At 41.7% G+C, this 24,534-nt stretch overlaps 2 protein-coding genes across 7 annotated transcripts; one reads left to right on the top strand and one right to left on the bottom strand.

The window, feature by feature from the left end:
- GPN3 (GPN-loop GTPase 3) lies at nucleotides 1-13,943 on the bottom strand. Of its 2 annotated transcripts, XM_049619344.1 has the most exons (8): nucleotides 13,639-13,943; nucleotides 10,322-10,430; nucleotides 4,956-5,123; nucleotides 3,594-3,718; nucleotides 2,781-2,896; nucleotides 2,563-2,659; nucleotides 1,475-1,603; nucleotides 1-913 (listed from the first exon to the last, which is right to left on the bottom strand). In XM_049619344.1, the coding sequence occupies exons 1-8, from the start codon at nucleotides 13,858-13,860 to the stop codon at nucleotides 851-853; spliced, it is 1,029 nt and encodes a 342-aa protein (XP_049475301.1). In that variant the 5' UTR covers nucleotides 13,861-13,943; the 3' UTR covers nucleotides 1-850. The 2 variants fall into 2 exon arrangements, with proteins under 2 accessions (XP_049475301.1, XP_049475300.1); XM_049619343.1 differs by lacking the exon at nucleotides 1-913 and having other exon boundaries at nucleotides 937-1,603.
- A 41-nt stretch (nucleotides 13,944-13,984) lies between these two features.
- Nucleotides 13,985-24,227, top strand: FAM216A (family with sequence similarity 216 member A). Of its 5 annotated transcripts, none has more exons than XM_049619350.1 (7): nucleotides 13,985-14,156; nucleotides 16,111-16,145; nucleotides 19,641-19,756; nucleotides 21,184-21,313; nucleotides 21,393-21,576; nucleotides 22,136-22,218; nucleotides 23,851-24,227. In XM_049619350.1, exons 1-7 carry the CDS (start codon nucleotides 14,074-14,076, stop codon nucleotides 23,964-23,966), a joined length of 747 nt encoding a protein of 248 aa, XP_049475307.1. In that variant the 5' UTR covers nucleotides 13,985-14,073; the 3' UTR covers nucleotides 23,967-24,227. The 5 variants fall into 5 exon arrangements, with proteins under 5 accessions (XP_049475307.1, XP_049475306.1, XP_049475305.1 ...); XM_049619349.1 differs by having other exon boundaries at nucleotides 13,986-14,156; nucleotides 16,111-16,151; XM_049619348.1 differs by lacking the exon at nucleotides 13,985-14,156 and adding an exon at nucleotides 14,229-14,544.
- Nucleotides 24,228-24,534: the final 307 nt, after the last annotated feature.

Here is a 24,534-nt window from a genome sequence, read left to right as displayed (position 1 = left end):
AGAGAGAGAGAGAGAGAGAGAGAGAGAGAGAGAGAGAGAGAATGAGAGAGAGCGCACATGTGAGTTGGGGAGGGGTAGAGGGAGAGAGAGAATCTCAAGCAGGTTCCACGCTCAGCATGGAGCCTGATGCCTGACGTGGGGCTCAATCCCATGACCCTGGGTTCCTGACTTTTGTTTTGATCCTGATATCAGAAGTTGGACGCTCAACTGACTGAGGCACCCAGGTGCCCCTGGCTGAGTATTTCAAATTCTGACTGGAAAACAAGAGTGTAATGAAAGGTTAGTGCTATTTTCTATTTATTTTATTTATATACATACATATATATTTTAAAAGTTACTTTTCATTTTTTAATTACACAAATGATACATTTTCAAAGTAGGAAAACTCAGAGATATAGGTAAGCAATGGGTCTTAACTATATCCTTCTAGATTTTTTTCCTTTGGACACACATACATATGTTTTATTACAGTAATCCCTGCCTTTCCAAAAAAAAAAAACCTTTCAAAAATAACAAAAACCCAACAGTAGAAATAAAAGTAGACTGGGTCCTAAATGTACCACAAGTGCTCATTCATTCATACTATATACAAGTCTATGTGCATTCATTTCAACTTCAACATTTAAAATCTAAATTGATGCTGTTAAAATGATACTAAAAGATTCCACCTGAAACACCAGCCATTGAAGAATAACTAGAACTTGATTCAGGCATGCTGCTGCTAAAGAGCCAAGTATTATTTTTTTCATTAAAATAAGTAGCTTTCTAGTACTGCATCCTTTGAAGGGAACAATGTCTTGCTGGTTCAGCCACAGTGCTTCACGTATATGGTTACTATTTTAAAAATTCTTCATTCATTCTGGTGTCCTTGAAAATATTCATCAAACATAGAAGACGACTCATCTTCATGTTCCTGACACAAAGAACAAAATAGAAAATATTCATTTCCCCTAAGGTAGACCTAGTATGTGCTTACGTATTTTTCAGGTAATGCCCTACCAGGAGATAATGCCCAACTGCATTTTAGGTGTATTTTACAGTGACAAAAGGCATGAGTGATAGAATTTTTCCAGCTAAGTGGTAAATCAAAGTGCCTGTATCTCATTGGAAGCACTTCTCACTTGAGTTTACACCTGCCGATTCTCAGCTACTTTGCTGAGATAGTGGCCTACGATGACTACCACCAGGCTTCCCAGTGACATGTGAGGGGAGCCCAAGTTCAATTGGATTTCATCTCCTCTCTGCACATGCCCCCACGCCCTGAGAACAAAGAAACTTAATAATACTGTAGCCTCAATAACAGGGAGTAGAACTGATACTGCTTGTTGAGCAAAGATGTCAATTTCAGAGATCTCCCAGAAAAGCCCAGATTACCACTGCTGCTAAGACAAAATTTAAGGAGTTGCTGGGAATATGTTAAGAGGCCACTGAGTGCTGGCAAACATTGATACCAAAAGCCAATAATCAAAATTACCTTTGGTTCTTTGAATTCTAAGTCTTCTCCATACTGAATGGCAAAATCAATATGCTGTAACACAATGTTCATGCTTTCTTCATCTGACTGATCATAAGGTAAAAATCGAACCATGCTGTAGTCATCAATCTATAAGTTGGGAATTTCAGAAAGGGTCATTCTGAAGCTGTACAAGACTTAACTTTCAACTTACATTTTCGTTTATAACCATTTATACTTCCGATTTAAAACATCTGCATGTGGAAGGGGGGGAGGAGGGACAGACACAGAACAACAGCAAATCATCATTGATTTTTCTGGCCTCTGACCTCCCGGATACTCATTAACTTACTATTTAACTAGACACTTACTGTTTCATACGTATTTATCTGAATTCAACAACCACCAAGAATTTCAAAAGGGCACAGACAGTTCTGACCTCCCCAGAAAGCTTAGAATAGTAGACACATCAGTTAACTTATCAGCTACTGCCAATAACTACTTCTAAATTAAACTCCTGAGGGGTGCCTGGGTGGCTCAGCTGGTTAAGTGTCTGACTCTTGATTTCGGCTCAGGTCATGATCCCTGTATCAGGCTATGTGCTGGGTGTGGGACCTGCTTAAGATTCTCTCTCTCCCTCTGCCCCTCCCCGTGTGTGCATACACGTGTGCTCTCATAAATAAATAAGTAAGTAAGTAAGAAAGTAAATAATTTAAGCTACAGACTGGCCACAGCCTGCCCCTACCTTCCTCCCTTTTGCAAGGAATAGGGTTGGACTCTGCTTCCTGTAATAGTGGCCACTGACTAGCTATGGGTAAACAGCTAACCAGGTTATGGACAGGTTATGGTCGGGTTTTTTTAAAAAAAAAAACAAACTTGATGAGAGCCTGGGTGGCTCAGTGGGCTAAGCATCTGACTCTCGATTTAGGCTCAGGTCATAATGTCATTGGTTTGTGAGTTCAAGCCCCGCATCGGGATCTCTGCTATGAGCACAGAGTCAGCTTCGGATCCTCTGTATCCCCCTCTCTCTGTCCCTCCCCACTGGTTCTCTCTCTCCTCTCAAAATAAATAAACTTAAAAAAAAAAGAAAACAAAACTTGAAAGCTTACCAGTCCACATATAGCTTTAGTCAATTTTTTGAATTTTTTGCTTCTTAAGTCACTTGCAGAATCGTCTAATAAAGAATACATGTCTGGATCTAGAAACCTTCGAAGGAGAGAAAAATGATGAATAAAACGAAGAATAAATCAGGAACTAGCTTTGTAGACTGACAGAATGTCACATCTCTGCAATTAAAATCTGATGATAATGGAAGAAGTGAACTCACTTTTCAATTTCCTTTTTAGCTTTCTTGCTCAGCAGATCCATTTTTGTCATGATGTTAACTTGTGGAATTTCTAGAGAGATCATGGCACTCAGGGCTGCCAAGATGCCAGAGATGAACTGAAGGAGGAAACAGAAAAGGGAAGATAAATTAATTGTTGCCAATAAAATTTGCTGGTCTCTGCATAAAAGAGAGGCTTTTACTCCTCACTGGAACAAAACTGGCCTAAGTAAAAGAAATGCTAATCCTAAAGAAAAGACAGTCCATTCATCAGATGGTTGACCCTTGGTTTCCAAAGGTGAGAATAAAGAAGAAAGAGGCAGATTTAATTTACAGTGATCGTAAATTACAATTGTAAATTACCAAGTCCGGCTGGCTTGGTCATCTGAGCACACAACTCTTGATCTTGGGGCTGTAAGTTCAAGCCCCACATGGGTGTAGGAATTACTTAAATATAAAATCTTAAAAAAAAATTTACAGTGATCACAAACCTCAATCTAGATGTTTAACTTCTTTTCATCGAATATTCCTTAAGAGCGATTAATGGGAAATACAGTTCATAAGCTAGACCAAAGGCCCTCAGAGAATCAAAAATAGACTTATAAACTATGCACTTGCTTTATTTTTCTTGGTAAGTAGTTCCCCCAAATCTATATGATATATTTTGACTTAAAAATACATCATTATAATAACTGAATAAGGGATACTAAATAATTCTGGAATACCGTTTTGAAATGTCCAGAATCACACAGTGATTAAAGAAGACTGTCACCTACGTATACCCATGACTAAAAAATCGGTATGATTGATCTAAACCTTGAAAGACTCCACCATGAATTGAGAATCAACGAGAAAAACTCCACAGACTCGGAACTCCCACTGTTCCAGCTGCTGGACCAGTTGTTTCATCACAGGCAGGTGCGTATACAGCTCAATCTGACCTACATGAAGAATAATAACAAGACTATTATAAACAGGAAATATGTGAACTCATTAAATTACGTGAAAAAAAATTTTCTAAAAATGGTTAATAAAGGGAATCAAAAGCAAGTGCTACAAAGGTGTGTGTTGTTTGGGAATATTCATCAAGCTGTATGCTTGGGATATATACACTTTTCTGTAGGTTCAATTAAAAGCAAGGGAAAATAACGTGAGGGCACAAATGATCACATCTAGGTTAGACTCAAGTCTAAAATTCACAATTTTGGGGCAGCTTGGTGGCTCAGTCAAACACCTGACTCTTGATTTTTGGCTTGGGTCATGATCTAATGGTTCGTGAGATTTAGCCCCATGTCGGGAGCCTGCTTGGGATTCTCTCTCCGCCTCTCTCCTGCACGTGCTTGCTCGCTCTCTCTCTCTCAAAATAAATAAATAAATATTAAAAAAAATAGGGGCGCCTGGATGGCTCAGTTGGTTAAGCATCCAACTTTGGCTCAGATCGTGATCTCACGGTTTGTGGGTTTGAGCCCCACATTGGGCTCTCTGCTGTCAGCACAGAGCCCGCTTTGGATCCTCTGTCCCCCCCACCTCCTGCCCCTCCCCAGCTCGTTGTCTCTTTCTCTCTCTTTCAAAATAAATAAGCATTAAAAGTAAAATAAAATAAAATTCACAATTTGGCTTAAGAAGTTGTGTGTGATTATGTGTCCCCCATCAGCCTCACCTCATGACATTTCCCTGGGTTTTCAGTACTCCAGCCACACTGGCCTTCTCAGTGCCCCAAACCCATCTCACTTTTTCCTGTCTCAAGGCTTTTGGCATGCTGTGCCCTCTGCCTGGACCATGGTTTCCCTCACCTTCACCTCACAGCCCAGCTTACGGGCCACTTGATCAGAAGACTCCTAATCTTGCTATGTGGGGGTCTGTACTACTCCTGTGGAGAACCTACCAAAAATGAATATTAAATAATAATTTGGGTGATTTTGTTCATTCTGTTTAGCACTTCCACTTGACTGAGGGCTCCGTGAGAGCAAAGGCCATGGCTTCCTGGCTCTGTATGGTATTCCCAGCATACAAAGTAAACCCTCAGTAAACTCATGAATGAGTTAGAGTCAATGAATAAGAGCTTTGTACTTCACTGCAATATGGTTTAGAGCTACAAAGGCTCAGTCCACTTTTTCTCACTGAGGATAGAGCCAGCACAACTTCAAGGAAAAGGTCATGTTCAAATTGTAGACTTACCTGGACAGTCAAAAAGGATATAGTCATCCTCTACGTGGCCAAGACAGTTCTCTAGCCAGTCAAAATTATTGGCAAAGTATTCCATGCAAAATACCAATCCTCCATTGGGACCAAACCGCAGACAGTCATCCTCCATGACATCATCCACCTCGATCAGCTCTCGAATGTCTGCAAAAGATAGACAGGGCCCAGAATATAAGAACATCCATTCAAAAATTGTTATCCTCACTAGTGAGAGTTAATAATTATATTAAAAAATCACATATATGAAACTATTCCTGTACATGATTATTCACTTCTGATCAAGTAGCAGTATTTGTGGGAACTAATTAAATAAATTACTATATAGCCAGATAATGGAATCCTATGTAGCCATAAAAAGGAGAAGTTCTTTTAAGTATGCATGTGATACAGTCTTCCAGGTCTACTTTTTTATTTTTATTTTTTAACGTTTATTTGAGAGAGAGAGAGAGAGAGAGAGAGAGCGCGAGGATGGACACAGAGACAGAGAGACAGATCGAGAGGGAGACACAGAATCTGAAGCAGGCCCTAGGCTCCCAGCTGTCAGCACAGAGCCCGATGTGGGGCTCCAACCTGCAGACCACGAGATCATGACCTAAGCTGAAGTTGGACGTTTAACCGAATGAGCCACCTAGGCGGCCCTCCCAGGTATACCTTCAAGTGAAAAGTTTAAGGTACAGAACTCTGTGTAAAAATGCCATCATATGTGTCAACAACAACAACAAAAAGACAAAGATTCACTATATACATAATAATACACATATTTGATTTTATATGCACAGACTCTATACGGAAAACCATCCTAGAAACTGGCAACACTGGATGCCTCCAGGTAGGGGAGCTGATTAATGAGACACAGAGCTGGGAGGGAGACGTTTTCCTGTATACTTACTCTTTGTACCTTTTGCATTTTGAACCATGTGAATATATACTACTTACTCTAAAACAAGTACAACAAAACCAAACCAAGAAAACCAACTGCTATTTCTTAACATCATGACCTCAGGGAAGCTATGTAACCTCTCTGCATCTCACTTCCTTTATTTATAAAATGGCGGACAAATCATATATGCTGGGGTAGAAGGATGAAGACTCCATGGGATAATGTAGCTAAATCACCTATAGCGGGAGCTTAAAAATTCTGGTATATGTATAGTTCTTCTCTACTGCTAATTTTGGAAATTTATTCCTTATAACTTTCTACCACAGGTTTTTTATGTTTGTGCTCAAACCTACAATCTCTGGGGGCACCTGGGTGGCTAAGTCGGTTAGGCGTCCATCTTCGGACTAGGTCATGATCCTGAGTTCGAGCCCTGTGTCAGGCTCTGTGCTGACAGCTCAGAGCCTGGAGCCTGTTTTGGATTCTGTGTCTCTCTGCCCCTCCCCTGCTCACGTTCTGTCTCTCTCTCCCCAAAATAAATAAACATTAAAAAACAAAACCAAACCAAACTATAATCTCTGTTCACAGAGAAATGCCTCACTCATAGCCATGTTTATATGGATAATATTTTCCTATGCACTTCCTCTCCCTATCAAGGGGATAAACATCTGACCCAAGTTGAGACAATGAAATAGGTCTTCTAAAAGGATGACTCAAGGGGTGCCTGGGTGGCTCAGTCAGTTAAGCATTCGACTTTGGCTCAGGTCATGATCTCGCAGTTCATGGGTTGCTCTCTGTGCTGACAGCTCAGAGCTTACAGCCTGCTTCAGATTCTGTGTCTCTCTCTCTCTCTCTGCCCCTCCTCCATTCGTGTTCTATCTCTCAAAAATAAATAAATTAAAAAAAATTTTTTTAATTAAAAAAAATAAATAAATAAATAAAAGGACACAAGTCAGTCATTAAGACACCTGGACCAGAAAGGGATGTGAACCTGAAGTTGGAGGCACTTTGCTGGGCAACCTGAAGCGGAGAAAGCTGGTCTGTAAGAGAGAGAAAAAGGCAGAGAAAGACAGAAAGCCGGCTTTAGTTTCTGTTAGTTTTTGTGTTTTGGGTTCTAGTCTCTCATAAAGCCTTCCTCTTGGGTTTTGTAAGAGATTCCCTTATTCATTCTAAATAATCCTTTTATATAAGCTGGCTTGAGTGCTTTTTGTTGGGTGCAACGAAACAATCCCAAAGCAATGCAATGATGTTTTTTCAAGGAAGAGGACTATTCAACCTGCCTCCTCCACCCCACTCGCACCCGCTTCCAGCCACTCTAACGTCCTGATGGCACAAATATCATTGACAGAAATCAGAAGCCAACCAAAGAGAATTTCCCATATTCCCACCACCACTATTACATGGTGCCTTCCACCCTGCCTTCCCTCTGCTTGCAAGGAAGAAGCACCCCACTCCAGGGACACCTGGTGGTTCAGTCAATGGAGCATGCAATTCTTGATCACGGTGTTACTAAGTTTGAGCCCCATGTTGATTCTATTTCTTAAAAATAGAAGAGATAATTTCTTTAAAAAAAAAAAGCCCCCCACTCCTAGTGAAGGCAAAACCCTCCACTTGTTTGGGATTTCCCCTCCCTTTCTCACTTGTGAAGTTATTCCCACCGTCTGGCATTTTCAGTTTCTTTTTCTACTGGATCGTTCTCTTCAGCAATCAAGTCCGACCCAGTGTTCCAGTTAGCATCTCCAAGGTTAAAAGGAAACCTCCCCTGATCCTCCTATCCCCTCCAGTTCTCATCCCACTTCTCTGCTCCTTTCACAGTGCAACTTTGTCTCCTGTCCGCGTCACTGCATCACCTCCGGGCCACTCTTCAAACCGCTCTGCTGAAACTTCTAGGCACAGTTACCACCAACCACTTCCATGTCCCCACGTCTAACACCCACTTCTGTCCTCATCTTTTTTTTTTTTTTTTAATTTTTTTAAATGTTTATTTTATTATTTTTGAGACAGAGAGAGACAGAGCATGAACGGGGGAGGGGCAGAGAGAGAGGGAGACACAGAATCGGAAACAGGCTCCAGGCTCCGAGCCATCAGCCCAGAGCCCGACGCGGGGCTTGAACTCACGGACCGCGAGATCGTGACCTGAGCCGAAGTCGGACGCTTAACCGACTGAGCCACCCAGGCGCCCCCACTTCTGTCCTCATCTTACATGAACTCCTAACCATCAAAAACATCACCAAGCACAAGCTCTTTCTTGAAACTGTCTCTCCTCCTGGCATCTGTGATACAACATTTTTCTGGCTTTCCTATCTCACTGACTCCACTGCCTCCACCAGACTTCTGAAGATCAGACAAATTCAAGGCTTGGCCTTGGGTTCTCTTCTCTTACCATACTTCCTCCTGAGATGATCTCATCCAGGCCTGGAGGTTTATGTTCTGTCTATATGCTGCTGATTTGCCAACTTATATCTCTAGGCCAGACCTTGTCCCAGAGTCCCAGACTATTATATCCAATTGGTTCCCTGACGCTGCCTCTTAGATATGTCAGACATCTCCAGCTTAGTAAGTGCAAAGAGAACTGCCCTAACCTAAACAGACTTGTCCTCCTTCCTGGTAAATGGTACCACATGCTCTCTTCAGCAATTCAGGACACTCAAGTCAGAGATCTAAGAGTCACCCTTGATGATTCCTCCCTTTCTTACACCCTTCTGGTTCACTCTCCCACAGAATGCTAATTCCATTTGCAAAGTAGATACCAAATCCATCTACTTCTTTCCATCTGTACCATAACCACACTAGTCCAAGCCACCTAGACATTTTCAAGAGCTATACTGCTAGTCCCTGCTACTCCTGACCCCTAGAATCTCTGTTTTTTATCTGGGAGTCATTATCTTTAAAAATGTATATTGGGGCACCTGGGTGGCTCGGTGAGTTAAGCATCCAACTCTTGATTTTGGCTCAGGTCATGACCTCACAGTTCATGAGTTCAAGCCCCTTGTTGGGGCTGACTGTGCAGAGCCTGCTTGGGATTCTCTCTCTGCCCCCCTCCCCACTTGTGCTTGCTTTCTCTCTCAAAATTAATAAATAAACTTAAAAAAAAAAAAAGGTGACTGTATTTCTTTAAAAAAAAAAAAGTATATCGGATGTCAATCCCCTCCTCTGCTTTAAACCCTCCAATGGTTGGGGCGCCTGGATGGCGCAGTCGGTTAAGCGTCCGACTTCAGCCAGGTCACGATCTCGCGGTCCGTGAGTTCGAGCCCCGCGTCAGGCTCTGGGCTGATGGCTCGGAGCCTGGAGCCTGTTTCCGATTCTGTGTCTCCCTCTCTCTCTGCCCCTCCCCCGTTCATGCTCTGTCTCTCTCTGTCCCAAAAATAAATAAAAAACGTTAAACCCTCCAATGGTATTCTACTGCTGACAGGTACTATAGATTGAATGTTTGTGTCCCCTTGAAATTCCTATGTTGAATACCTAATGCCCAAGGTGATAATATTAGGAGCTGGAGCCTTTGGGAGGCACCTGGGTTATGAGGATGGTGTCTCATGAATGGGATTAGTGCTCTAATAAAAGAGGCCCCAGAGAGGTCCCTTGTCCCCTTCCATAATATGAGGACATGGGAGTCAGCAGTCTGCCACCTAGAAGATGTCTTTGACCAGAACCTGACTCTGCTGGCATCCTGATCTTGGACTTCCAGCCTCCAGAACCATGAGAAACACATTTCTGTTGTTTATAAGCTGCCCTGCCTGTGGGGTTTTGTTAAGGTAGCTCAAACGGACTAAGAACACAGGATAAAACCCAAACTTCTCATGTCCTACTGGCACTTCTTTGCTTCACTCATTATGTTCCAGCTCATTGACATACTTGCTTTTTCTGGAACACACCAAACCCCTTCCTGTCTCTAGGCTGTTTATTGCCCTGACATTCCCTCATCTTGGAAGGCATCTCCCCTGCTTGGTGAGCACATTACTATCATCATCAGGTCTGGGTCCAAATCTCCCTTCCTGAGACTTTTCCCCGACTACCCTTCCTCAATCAACTTCCCCACTTATTCCCTCTCATCAGCCTATTTGCAATCCTTAGGACAATCTGCGATGTTTATAAAGCATGTGCTCAACTGAATGAATAAATTAAAAGAATTTTAAAAAACAAAACAGGCTGCTTACTTATACTATGATCAGCAGTAAACCTGATTCACCACAGCAGGACTAAGCATGAAAGGGACAGAAGGGAAGTGTGACAAGGGAGGAGTCTACTCACTTAATTCTTAAACCAAAGACCAGGAAAGGATACTATCACCTATGTCCACATGAGTGGATGTCACAAATGACATTCAGCCTCATGCTGTTCACTATAAAACAGGGAAGCAAACTGTAGTAATTAAAATTTCAGCTTTTGTGCCAAGCAGCCTGCACTTATGGTTTCTCCACCCCCTTATTTTTCCTGAAGGAGGGGGAAGGCCCTGCTGAGGACTCACCAGCCATCACGGAGTAGTTGAAGTGTTCTGCTGCAGGATCTAGGTTCACAACTTGGACAGATCGATTGAGGGCTTCACAGTGCTGGACCATGGTGGCACAGTAGGTGCTCTGTAATGTCACAAGGCATGAGGGGTCAAAGCAACAGGCAGAGTAGTACAGCCCCCTACACCCCCAGGAGGACTCTCCATATCCCTTGGTTAGTATCCACTAAGGGTAAAACTATGCCTTTATTGACCAAAAATCTGACTGAAAACAGGAAAGGTACTGGGCTGGGAGTCAGGGACACCAGACTGGGCTGCGGATCCAGACCTGGCTGGGACTCATGCATAACTTTAGGGAAATTGCTTCTCTACATTGCTCATTTGTTTCCTTCCTTCCTTCCTTCCTCCCTCCCTCCCTCCCTCCCTCCCTCCCTCCCTCCCTTCCCTTCCCTTCTTCTTCTTCTTCTTCTTCTTTTTTTTTAAGGTTTTATGTTTGTTTATTTAATTTAAAAACTTTTTTTTAACCTTTATTCATTTTTGAGACAGAAACAGAGCATGAGTGGGGGAGGAGCAGAGAGAGAGAGGGAGTCACAGAATCTGAAGCAGGCTCCAGGCTCCAAGCTGTCAGCAGAGAGCCCAACATGGGGCACAAATCCACGAACCATGAGAGCATGACCTGAGCCAAGGTCAGACACTTAACCGACTGAGCCACCCAAGTGCCCCTATTTATTTTTTGAGAGGGGCGGGGGCAGAGAGGAGAAACAGAATCCCAAGCAGGCTCCACACCATTAGCACAGAGCCATATGCAGGGCTCGAATTCATGAACTGCGAGATCATAACCCGAGCGAAGAACAAGAGTTGGACGCTTAACCGACTAAGCCACCCAGGCGCCCCTTAAGATTTTAAGTAATCTCTACACCCAACATGGGGCTTGAATTTATAACCCTGAGATCAAGAGATGCATGCTGTGCGGAATGAACCAGCCAGGTGCCCCCCTGCTCAGTTTTCTAATCTTTTAACTGGGATGGCCTCTACGATCACTAAGGCTCCCTGCTGCTCTAACATGCAAAAAGTGGAATTTAAAAAGAAGATTTCTGATCATACCATGCAGCACACACAATGTCTATGTAACACACAATATCCTTACCAGGATGATTACAGTCCAAACAAAGATTTAGGTAGGGTGGTCAGGGATGATGTCCCTGAGGGGGGGAATGTTTGAGCCAAGGGATGTGAATGTGCTTGCCAGCCAGGGGAAGAATATTTCAAGATGAGAGCACACTGAGGTCAATAAATAGCCTAGAGATAGGCTATCAGTTTGCAACTTTTGGTTTAGAGAATTCTTTATCCCTCATGTAATCCTTAACACACTATGTTAAAATCTCTAGGCTACTTGTCTGTCTTTCCTACTCTCTATTTAAGGGCAGGGATGTGTTGGGGCGCCTGGGTGACTCAGTAGAGTATATGACTCTCGATTTCGGCTCAGGTGGTGATCCCAGGGTTGTGGGATTGAGCCCTGTGTCAGGCTCCATGCCCAGTGTGGACCCTGCTTGAGATTCTCTCTCTCTCTCTCTCTCTCTCTCAGATTTTCCCCCCCTCTCTCTGTCCCTCTCTCCCACTTGTGTGCTCTCTAAAATTGAAAAAAAGAAGAAAAAAGAAAAGAAAGAAAGAAAAAAAAAAAGGGCAAGGATGCGTCTTTTCAGTTTTACAAGCCCAGAAACTAGCGTGGCACCTGATACATAATAAATGCTTGATAATTGTTTCTAATTGGCTGACTTAATATGTTCAGATATAAACTCTACAAGGGCAGAAATGTGTGTATGTGTGTTTTATTCACGATACAACCCCCGGGGCCCAGAACAGTGCCTGGCAAAAAGAACATGCTCAGTGAGTACTTTGGATAGCAGGCATCAAAAATTTAGAGAAAGGTACTTGTCTAACACAGTCAGAAAATTCATCTGGGGCACCTGGGTGGCTCAGTCAGTTAAGCGTCCGACTTCAGCTCAGGTCATGGTCTCACAGTTTGTGAGTTCGAGCCCCGCATCAGGCTCTGTGCTGACAGCTCGGAGCCTGGAGCCTATTTCGGATTCTGTGTCTCCCTTGCTCTCTGCCCCTCCCGTGCTCATGCTCTGTCTCTCTTTGTCTCTCTCAAAAATGAATACACGTTAAAAAAGTTAAAAAAAAAAAAAAAGAAAAAGAAAAGAAAATTGATCTGGACTATAGAAGATAACTTCTATTAACCTTTCTCCTCAGTGACTTTTCACATACCATTCTCTCTAACAGGAGGCCCTCTCCATGCATCACACTATATTTTAATTAACAAGACACCTATCAGTCTTCCCAAATAGACTACAGGCACTGGGTAGGCAAGGGCTATATTACAGTCACATGTAGATCTCCTGCACCCATTAGAGGTCAAGCCTTAGAACAGTGTCTTCAAGATTGAAGCCAGACAAGACTTCCAGACTCCAGAGCTTTTCACACTCCTGTTATTTGACCAGTATCTTCACCATTTCTGCAATATCTGAATGACCCTCATATCACTCTGCTAATACTTGCTTACAAGAAAAAAAATAATCTCTATTGTAAACAGGAAGCCAGGTATATTTATCATAACATGAAGGTAACCGTAAAATTAAATTAACCGTAAAATTAAAGGTACCTTAAAAGGTACCTTTAAAAGTCTATTTGTTCTAGCTAAATACAAATGTCTGTCAAAAGCTCTAAGATCCGACCGCGGAAGAGACCTGGGGATTAAAGAAGTGTTAGATACACAAGCACCAAACTGCCAATTTCACCTCAATGCAAACTGAAAGAGAATTGAAAAGGGAGTAACGTTCTCAATACATGATTCAATATTCACTAATGTTAGGTCCATGTACCTCCTAAAAGCGCCTCAAATACCAGAAGTCCACGTCTCAACCTCTAAGAAACAGTGATTGATGAGACCACACTTGAACCTTCTATGAGCGCGAGAGGGCGGGATTGTGGAGTTACACAAAACGATTCAAATTCCAGCCGTCACTTACTAGCTGTGTGATCCTGGGCAAAGAACTTAACCTTTCTGTGTCTCGTTTTCTGTAAAATGAGAATAGGACTTCTCGCACAGTGTTTAAACGCAGTATCTGGGGTACAGGCACATTATAAACATTAGCAACCATCGTTAGTTACTCCACCTTCAAAACCACAACAAAAAGAGCACTGAAGCACAGACTGCAGAGGCGAGCTGCCCAGGGTCCCCAGTAAACGCATGCGCCGGTCCCGCCGTCAGGACCAGAACCTCCCTGCCTCCCACGAGCTCGGACTTTTCTCTTCTTCTCCCGCCAAATGCTCACCTTCCCGCTGCCTGCCGGGCCCATGACCAGCTGCGCATACCGAGGCATACCGGCACTCCAAGTCCCCGGTGCTGCTGGCGGCTCGACACAAGGTCCCACCGCCCCGCTCCCTTCAGCCTTCGCGCGGCGCTGACTGAATTCCGGGAACACGACTTGCGAACCAATCGCAATCCAAAGTCCTTCTGTACCTTCCGCTCTGCTACATCCCAGACTACGGAGCATCCCGCAGGTCACATCTCGTGTGAAACGCGTTCTCAGGAAACTTCGGGGAGGGCGGGAAGGCGGTTCGCGTGTGCGCAGAAGTAGTTGACGGAAATTGGCGGTTGGTAGGCTCGAGACGCTTGGTTGCCTTGGTGATAACGGTTAACGGACCACACTCAGCATCGCTGAGTTTGGGGCTTTGGTCCTTGGTTTGTGTACCGAGGTTTGACCTATATGGTGACTCTCAAGATTTTCAAATTTGTAAAGAAAGGGTCTGGAATACTAAGGTGCAAGGCACCTCCTGTTTTAGGGGACATGTATATTTCCTTCTCGTGACTGATCCCTTCCACAAAAAAGATGCAAACGTGCAAGCGCGCGATCAACTAAAGAACTCCTGCCCCTCCCCCAATTTAACTCCTGCGTCGCGCATCTGCCCTCCCCGCTCTCCCGAAGCTATTCGGGCAGTGTCCGGAGCGCATCGGAGGGGGCTAGAATACCGCGTCCTCCTCTTCACCCGCGATATCGCCAGGCCTGACGCACGCGTGCTGACGGGGGAGGGGAGAGGGGAAGGCCGCTTCCGCACGCCGCTCGAGGTCCGGGCACCCGGGAGGAGATGCCGGGCCAGGGTCCGGTGTCCGACTGGACAGAATGCAGCTCTTCTGCAGAGCCTCCCGCAGTGGCCAGAACCGAGGGTGGCGGCGGCGGGTGAGGCTGAGGGGCCCTGACGGGTTAGGGAGGACGGCGACCGACCCTGGGTCGTGATCCCTAGTGGAGGAGGGGGTGGGAGTTGACTGCTCCAATAGACTGGTCCCCAGTGCACTGAAGCGAGAGGAGGGAGAACCTTTGTTGTGGCCGGGGTGGAACAAATGGAAGCCGACTCACAGTTTAGGGGAAGGGCTTGTGAGATAAGGTTGAGTGTTGGTGCAATGACTAAACGCGGTGATTGCGACAATTGCCTGGGTGCATTTTTCTGCCCCGAGGGGGCGCTGCGAAACCTGCTGGAAAATATGCCGTCTGGTCACAGGATCTCTACAAAAAGAGGGGGTGGGGGATAGAGCAGAAAGGGAGGTTCAACGGAGGACTTTCAAGTCAATAAATCAGTGCCGTATGTGCGACATTAGCCACCTCCGTGTCCGAGGGATTCATAATGCCAATGAGACAGATAATTAGGGATATTAGAGGCACCTTGATCTTGATATTTTCTTCCCACATAAGTTTTTCTTCATAAATCCATTTTATTTTAAGCAGGGTGGGTTTTTTTGTTTGTTTTTTGTTTTTTCATTGTTTTGTTTTGTTTTGACTATTATTTACTGGATGCTGAAGACAATTAGTCTTCGGTACCTCCTCATCCCTTCCATCAGTTATTACCTAAAAGTGAGAGCTGCCGGGTGTTTCTCTCCAATTCAGCACACAGTCAAAACAAAATGACCATAACGTACTGAAGACTTTTAAAGATGTGGTCTTGTCTTTCTTTTCCGTTCATTACAGTGCTTGACAAAGTGTGGGATCCTAAATGTATCAAGAGATAAATGAACACTTGGTCACTGAATAAACTGAAGGAAGAGACAAGGAAGGGAGTTTTGTCTTAATTTGAAAAAAGAAAAAAGAACTTGCACAAACATAGAAATATTCCAGACCAATTTATCAGTTCCCGTACACCTTAATTACATACAGTAAAGAACAAGATAGTCTTCTCCATAGCAAGTTACTTGACTAAAAATAAAGAGAGCAAGAAAATGCCACGGGTGACACAGAAGCCCAAACTACTTTATTGAGCTCAAAGTAGGAATTAGATTAAAAAGGCTATAAAAGTAAGACCAAATCTGGCTTAAAGTAAATCCTTTCTAGTATGGTAAAAACCTCAGATAACTCACTTTGAAAAAGCCCGGAGCCATTAGGATATAACCAGGATTAGAGGAGAAAATTTACAAGATGTTCTGTCGACGGAGACATGAAAAGTAAAAAGCATACTCGATACTGCCCTTTTTTCATTTAAAATACTTTTTAGAAATACGTTTATTTATTTATTTTTGAGGCAAAGTGTGCCTGTGCGCGAGTAGGGGAGGGGCAGACACGGAGACTGGAGACAGAAGATTCCAAGCGGGCTGGGAGCTCAAACCCACCAACGAGGAGACCATCAGCTGAGCCTGAATTAAGAATGAGTTTCTCAACAGACTCAGCCACCCAGGCGTCCCTAAAATATGTGCTTTCTTTAATGTTTATAAAGCTGTCAATTATTGCATATTATTTAAATCTTTTTTTCCCCAACAGATCACCTGGACTTTCTTATTATCAGAATTCCAAAGGTATTGGTGAGTAGAGCATATACAACAGATAATACCTATAAATAACACGGTTTAGAGATTTTGCTACAACTACAAACACAATGGAGTTTTAAAAATAGACTTTATTGGCATCCTGAACTTAAAATTTTGGGGGGTGCCTGGGTGGCTCAGTCAGTTGGGCATCGACTTCGGCTCAGGTCATGATCTCACGGTTCGTGGGCTCGAGCCCCCCGTCGGGCTCTGTGCTGACAGCTCGGAGCCTGGAGCCTGCTTTGGATTCTGTGTCTCCCTCTCCCTCTGCCCCTCATGCTCTGTATCTCTCTCCTTCAGATATAAATAAACATTAAAAAGAACAATCCAGGTTTTTTTCTCTTGTTAAGATATCTAATATCAAGTATTTATTTTTTTAAAAATTGTTTTTAAGGGTTTTTAAAAATTGTTTCTTTTGACAGGAGTGCGCATGCACATGGGGGAGGGGCAGAGAGAGGGGTACAGAGGATCTGAAGCGGGTTTTGTGCTCACAGCAGAGAGCCTGATGCAGGGGTCAGACTCAAGAACCTTGAGGTCAATGACTGGAGCTGAAGTGGATGCTTAGGATGCTTAACCGACTGAGCCACCCAGGCGCCCCCCACATCAAGCATTTTAAAAAGAGTACTTCAAAATAGCAATGAATCTGAAAAGAATTGTGTTTGTAACTGATGTTTGAAATGTCCCAGGTATGGCCTGGGGTTTATACACAAATTGAAGGGAAAAGTTCTGACTAGAATAACTTCAAAGGATGTAAAATATTTCTCATTGCTGCTGTTTTCCCTCTCACTTGAAATAAAGGATAAAACTGCTGGAATTAAGAGAGTAACACAGAACCCCAAAGGCCTCTCACTAATTTCTGGTTGCGGTGAGGGGAGCAATTTCAATTCTATGATGTATAAACTTAGATTCACTTTATTTTTCCTTGGAAATTTTATAGTCCTTACAGTTACCTCAGAAAAACACAGACGTGTATCAATGTGTATGTACACAGAAATGCATATGGACGTATAAATAAAGTAGTTGCCTTGAAATGAAATTGCTGGATCATATGGCAATTTTATATTTAATTTTTTGAGGAACCACCACACTGTTTCCACAGCCGCTGCACCATTTTACATTCTCACCAGCAACGCACAGGGTTCCAATTTCTCCACATGCCAGCTAACACTTGTTTTCGTTTAAAAAATTTTTTTTAATGTTTATTTTTAAGAGAGAAAGAGGGACAGAGCTCAAGCGGACAAAGGCAGAGAGGGAGGCACAGAATCGGAATCAGGCCCCAGGCTCCGAGCTGTCAGCTCAGAGCCCAACTTGGGCTCAAACTCACGAACTGTGAGATCATGACCTGAGCCGCTCCTGTTTTCATTTTTTCAAGTTTGTTTTTATTTATTTTGAGAGAAAGAGACAGAGAGCAAGCAGAGGAGGGGTAGAGAGAAAGGGAGACAGAATCCCAGGTTGGCTCTGTGCTGTTAGCAGAGAGCCCGATGCAGGGCTCAAACTCACGAACCATGAGATCATGACCTGAGCTGAAGTCAAGAGTTAGACACTTAACCAACTGAGCCACCCAGACACCTTCTTTTTTTTTTTTTTTTTTTTTGTGATAATTACCCTTAAGGGTATGAAATGATACTTCATTGTTACTTTGTGTTTCCCTAATAGTGAGCATCTTTTCTTGTGTTTATTGGCCTTTTGTGTGTCTTATTTGGAGACATCCAGTCTATTCAAGTCCTATGCTCATTTTTCAATTGGGTGTTTGTCACTGAGTTTAACTGTTATCTTTAAATGTTTAATTTTCTGTGAAGAAATGCTACCAAGCTTTTGACAAGTTAAATGTTAGTCCAGGCTATAATACGCATCTCAGAAATAATGAATAGCAGGGACACAAAAGATATAGTCTTAGATAATTAGCCCACATTTACCACTCGAAAAAGGATTTAAAAAAAAAATAAGCTTTTATTACTATAGATTCCAAATTATATTTTAAGGGTCATAATGACATAATTTCCAGATAATTGTTTCTTTGTTGGCAAACTAGTTAGTCCTTTAGTATGCAAATATAACACTTACTTATCTGCATTAACTCTCCAATTTGTCAAAATCTTTTTCTTTTTTTAAATTTTTTACATGTTTATTTTTGAGAGAGGGAGACAGAGTGCAAGCAGGGGAGGGGCAGAGTGAGAGGGAGACGCAGAATCCAAAGCCCGCTCTGGGCTCCAGGCTCTTGGCTATCAGCACAGAGCCCGACACCGGGCTTGAATCCATGAACTCTGAGATCATGACCTGAGCTGAAGTCGGATGCTTGACCAACTGAGTCACCCAGGCATCCCTGTCAAAATCCTGAAGAAATAAATAACTAAAATTTAATATGTAAAATTGTAATGCGCTTTGTTGTCAATATTGAAACAAAAGTGTGGTTATTTAATTCAACTTACTGAATATAAACTTTTAACTTAAAAATCTGTTCTGCCAGCTTTATTTGTAATAGCCTAAAACTGGAAACAACCCAAATGTCACCAACAGGTGGATAGATATATATCAAGAATAAAAAGGAATGAACTATTGTTACACATCACACAGATGGATTTCAGTATAATTATGCTGAGTGAAAGAAGCCAGACACAAACAGAATATATGCTGTATGTTTACATTTATATCAAACTCACGAAAATGCAAACTACTCTATAGTGATACTAACTGTAGTGATAGAAAGCACATCACTGGTTGCCTGGAGCGGGAGAGTGTGTGGGGACTTGGGGAGTGTTTCAAAGTGTTATTTCCTGGTTAAATTTCACCAGATACTGTTTTCCCCCAAACTGTTAATGAAGTTTTTACCCTAGATTAAGTTACTGATCTCAATATGTCTGAAACTGAAAACTAGCTTCATTCTCCTAGATATGTCTCAAATTGCATTTTGTATTAAAGGACTATTAGTCTACCCACATCGGTATTAAAAACATGAAATAACAGAAATCATGTAAAAATAAGTTTTAGTAAATTTCTGCAAAGCCCTTTGTGTTTTAACACTGCCTCATTAAAGGTATAAAATTTGTGTTATTCTATCTTCTATCTTGAGTTTAATACTAACATACTAAAATCAAATGAATGATAAAATATTGTTGTAAATCTTTAAAGTGCAAGTCTTACATGCACATTCTTGTCTAGTATAGTTTGACATACGATAAACTAAACAACATAGTTTGCATCTCACCTGAGTTCAAAATAATGTAGTCTATATATAATTATATATATATATATATATAAGAGAGAGAGAGAGAGAGAGAGAGAGAGAGAAAATATTTGTAAATATCTTAGACTTTTGTATGCTCTAAAACCAAATGGCATATCATACAGCCTCTTGAACTTTAACAGAGTGACTCATATTCCTACTGCAGGGTAGTCAGGGACATGTGTAAATATATAGATATTAATAATTAATTTATTGAGTACATCTTTGCTCATGAAATTCACCTAATAATGTCCTGCCCACAGACAGAATCAAAGATGGACCCAACACACACATAGCCAAGCTGCAAGAGTTATGGAAAACTCCTCAAATTCAAGCAATTAACATCCCTAAATCAATGACAGATGCGTCTTTTCTAAAGGTATGCTAACTAAATACCAATGCTTTATTTAAATGCCAAATTCTTTGTATTCAGAGCTGAACTTTTTATTGGAGATCTGCTGCTTAGAGGGTAAGGCACTTGAGAAGACAAGGTACACCCAGCATATTGTCTAGGACTCCATAAATATCTGTGGAGTAAACTCAGGAATGTATGCAAGGATTTTATCATTATAGATTTCTCATCATAAGAGTTCATTTAGGGCTTCATGATACTTGACATCTAATGTACCTTCACTCAGAAAGCTTAATGGCCCTGAGGAAAGTTACATTCCAGAGATGGAAACCCAAACTCCTAGATTTCACTGAAGGACTGCAAAATTAGAGGCAAGCTAATAAAGAAAATGGCAATAAGCATTTTATAACTGTTGAACCTCTGTTACCTATTAAAGGTCATATCTGCCAGATGTGTCCCTGTTAGAGGAAAGCAAATTAAGGTTACAAAAGATCTGTGCAAATTGGTCAGATTTTTTTGACCAGCATTTTGAGTTTTCACTGAATTTATTACCTGTTCAGTTCAGTAAATCCCGTGTGTGTATACACACATACAGACACAGTGTAGCCTTGCATTTTAAGTGAGTGTTACCTTCTAAAATCAGCAAGTGAAAATCTTAAGTCAAAATTACTTTCATCAAAGACCGATAGACTATTCCCCAGTTTGTTCAACACAGTTATTCTTCTGGTGCTAGAAAAGACTATTTCTTTAGTTAAGACTAAGTAGAGTAGTTGAGTAGTTGAGTAGTTGAGATAACCACATGATACCTCAAAAATATTTGGAAGGTAAGATGCCCACATTCACTGAGAGGCACACAGGAACTAAGTCTCACTGACAGAACAGCGAATCTCTACTCTCCTTTTTTTTTTTTTCCCTTTTTAAACGTTTATTCATGTTTTGATCGAGACAGAGCATGAGTGGGGGAGGGGCAGAGAGGGAGGGAGACACAGAATCAAGAGGGAAGCTCCAGGCTCTGAACTGACAGCGGGGCTCGAGCTCACACACTGTGAGATCAACCTGAGCCGAAGTCGGACACTTAACCAACTGAGCCACCCAGGTGCCCCAACTCTCCTTATTCTTCTAGATCACTGGTTCTCAAACTTCACTGGGCATTTGAATCACTTGAGTGCAAACAGGAGGCAGGGTCACTTGTACTGTTTAAATGGCCCTTTCTTTCTTTTCTTTCTTCTTTCTTTCTTTCTTCCTTCCTTCCTTCCTTCCTTCCTTCCTTCCTTCCTTCCTTCCTCTCTTTCTTTCCTTCTTTTCTTTCTTTCTCTTTTTGGACAAATTAGGGTAGTTGAATTGGAATAAATAAAAATACAGATGGTTCAGCTGTCCTGAACATTCAGCCTTTCAGATAAAGAATCTTGGCAACCTCTGTTCTACAATGCCTATAAACCTTGTTTGTATTTTAGCAGCCAGACCTCACCGTAGGCCAGAAGCGTTATCTGTGCAGCATTGCTAAGATCTATAATGCAAACTACCTGCGGATATTAATGAAGAAGCAGTATATGCATGTGATCCAGCGCAACTCACAAAAGCCAGGCAGGTGCACCTCATTCGTTTCTCACTAGTTCTGGCAAGAAACAAGAGGGCCTTCTAACAGAGCTGGTCTGTATGACAGGTATCTTCACTCATCACAGAAGCCGCCTCAGTTCTCGTTACTCACAAAAGCAGCATTACCCCTGCACCACATGGCGACACCAGTTGGAGAGAGTGGACTTGGGGCCTTCTAACATCGCAGCTGCACCTGCACCTGAAATGATCCTGCAACATTCACTCTGGCGACCAGTGAGAAACAAAGAAGGGTCTGTTTCTTACTGTTTAAAAGGAGGAAAATATATCCCAATTTTATCTGAAGGGTAGCTAAATGAGATGAAAGCTTGTTTCCTAATATGTTCATTTTGCTACATTCAGAGTAGGTTAGACAAAAAGCACAAAAGGATGTTATCTTATGGTCTCTTTACTGATCTGACTGGAATATGCCACTCCTTTTAGAACATCTTTTGTGGAATTGTAAAAATTTCTTGATCAGCTAGAAATATGGAAGACTGCCCTTTTTAGTAATTCCCACTCAAATTTAAAATAATACAAACACTTCCAAAAGGAGCATATGGTTGCTTCTGCACAGGAGACTACTATAAACAAAAAAGGAAAGAAAAAAGAAAATAAGCCTGATTATTCAACCTGTACTACAATAGTGAGCTTTGCATTTCAGGGTTAATAAGTCGCAGGAGAATTCAGAGATTGAAAGAGTCTTTTTGGTGATACTGGCAGCTTAATAAAAAGAATTTGTATGGTCTTCTACATGCATTAGACAGTTGTTCATTTCACTGGCTCCAATTAAGATACTTCTCTTTCTTACAGTTTAAAAACTGGATATGCATCCAAAACAAGATGTAAGTCACTGAAGATTTTTAGAAAACCAGGCAGACTGTTCATGCAATCAGGTAAATGTGGATTTTTTTTTTTAATGTTTATTTTTGAGAGAGAAAGAGAGCATGAGTGGAGGAGGAGCAGAGAGAGGGAGACAGAACTCGGAGCAGGCTCCAGGCTCTGAGCTGTCAGCACAGAGCCTGACACAGGGCTCAAACTCACAGGCCGCGAGATCATGACCTGAGCCAAAGTCGGACGCTTAATTGACTGAGCCACCCAGGTGCCCCCCCCTTTTTTAAACACGGAATTTTAAAATAGCATTTTTAAAGATCTTATGCTAAAAAATACATTTTTTAAATGTTTATTTTTGAGAGGGAGAGTGTGAGCAGGAGAGGGGCGGAGACAGACAGGGACAGAGGATCTGAAGCAGACTGCACCAACAGCAGAGAGCCAGATGCAGGTATTTAACTCATGAACCAGAGATCATGACCTGAGCCAAAATCAGATGCTCAACAGACTTAGCCACCCAGGTGCCCCGTGCTTAAAAAATATTAACCCAATATAGTTTCATTTCTATTACAGAAGACATTAAAAATATAGAATATTATTTGCTTTTAATTCTCCAAATAAAATAAATATGAAATATAGTTTCTGCGTTTATCTAAATGGACATGCTGCTGAGGGGAGTAAAATTCAAGGCACTTCTAATTCTAAACAAAGGTATTCATAATATCACGGCCGGAGACTTAACAGAGAATGAATTTCTGAGAACTCACAGCCACAAACATGAGTTTTTTAAGCCATAGCATTTTTATGAGATAGTCTCATTTTTGGATGGACAACATATTTTATATAGCATCATAGTTTACAAAGGGCTGTATCACCTATATCATTTTGTTTAATATTCAACAACCCAGTGGAAGCAAGCCAACCAAGTGACATTATCACAATTTTATGGGGCAACTCAGAAAAATCTAGACTTGGTAAGAATCAGCATAAAGCATCCTTCTATCACAAGTACAGAATACCACAAAATGAAAAAGGCAAAAGAGGAAGAAAGATGGAATGCTCAGAAGTATTCCTCAGAATTGATAACGTGGAGAGGACTAAGTGGAAGTTAAACAATTTCCTAGTTGCTACACAATGAGTAGAGAAGTGGGTAAGAAGGAAGTGGGGAAGTTAGGCCTTCTGAACTCCTGGCTCCTTGCTGTATGACAGTGCTGCTCAGCTCTGCTTAAATACCATAGTATACCTGTCCGAGGGAAATGGCAGGGGAAAAAGTAAGTCTGGGTCCAGAAAGAATAGCTGGATGAACTGCAGTGCAGATAGGGGGAAAGTGTCTGTGGTCACCAATGGAAGGGAGATGGGCAAGGACTTCAGGCTTACTGAGATGAGACTGCTGAAGCCGTAACTTTCGCATAACCAAGAGATTTTGAAAGCAAAGAGAAAACAAGACTCAGTAACAGAGAATTTGCTATAAGTTGCCCTGAATACAGTACTTACTAAGACTCTTATTTTACAAAGTTAAGAGATTTGGGGGAAGGGAGAAGTGATTAAGTTTTGAAAATTGCAGGCCATTTATTTCTGCGAAAGGTTATTACTAAGGTAGCCATTTTGAAGGTTGTTCTTATGTACAGATCTCAATATTCAGGATGAAATACAACTTTATTTCCAAAACAGATATTATAAATTTATTTTCCTTTCAGTTTCTACAAATGATTCTGAATCATACATGAATGAAGAAAAAAAGGAAGAAGATTTACTAAATAAGTATATGCAATCAATGTCAATTGAAGAACAAGAACATGTGATGTTAACTTGACAATCTTGTCTTGTGAGTCAATGAGGTGCCAAAGGTGGGGGGTTGGGGTTGTGAATTGTGTCCTCTCTCTACATTTAGGATAGTATTGTTATTCACCAGTAAGTCATTAAGTAATTTTAGTTTGTTCAGAAACTTTTACAACAGTGTAATTGGTTTGATGTAGTTCCATGTGCTAATTGATACTTGTGTAATAAAATTTATGTGTAATATTTGCTTGTATTTCTAGCTAGATACAATTAAAAATTTTCTTGTGGCTTAAAATTGAATTATTTTTCTTTAACCCTGAGAGGTAAATTGTATTAATTATTTTTCTGCTTACAGTAAGTCCTAAAACAGCAACATTGGAATTCCCTACAAATTATTTTCTTGACTGGGCTAAGGAAAGCCCTGAAATATCCTGATACAGAACAGCACTTGATAGACATAGCACCCTGATTTGTAAAGAAGGTGCTTAATAAGTATTTGCTGCTTGAAAACAACTTAAAAATATCAATCTGCCCTATTTTATGAAAACTGCCACACAAACACTTGGCCTCTCAAGCTAGAGTTGGGAGTAACTGTACTAATC

Source organism: Panthera uncia (genome assembly GCF_023721935.1).
Source record: "Panthera uncia isolate 11264 chromosome D3 unlocalized genomic scaffold, Puncia_PCG_1.0 HiC_scaffold_8, whole genome shotgun sequence".
Taxonomy (NCBI): Eukaryota; Metazoa; Chordata; class Mammalia; order Carnivora; family Felidae; genus Panthera; species Panthera uncia.
The sequence above is the reverse complement of the archived record's forward strand: the minus strand, read 5'-3'. Positions and strand labels throughout refer to the sequence as shown.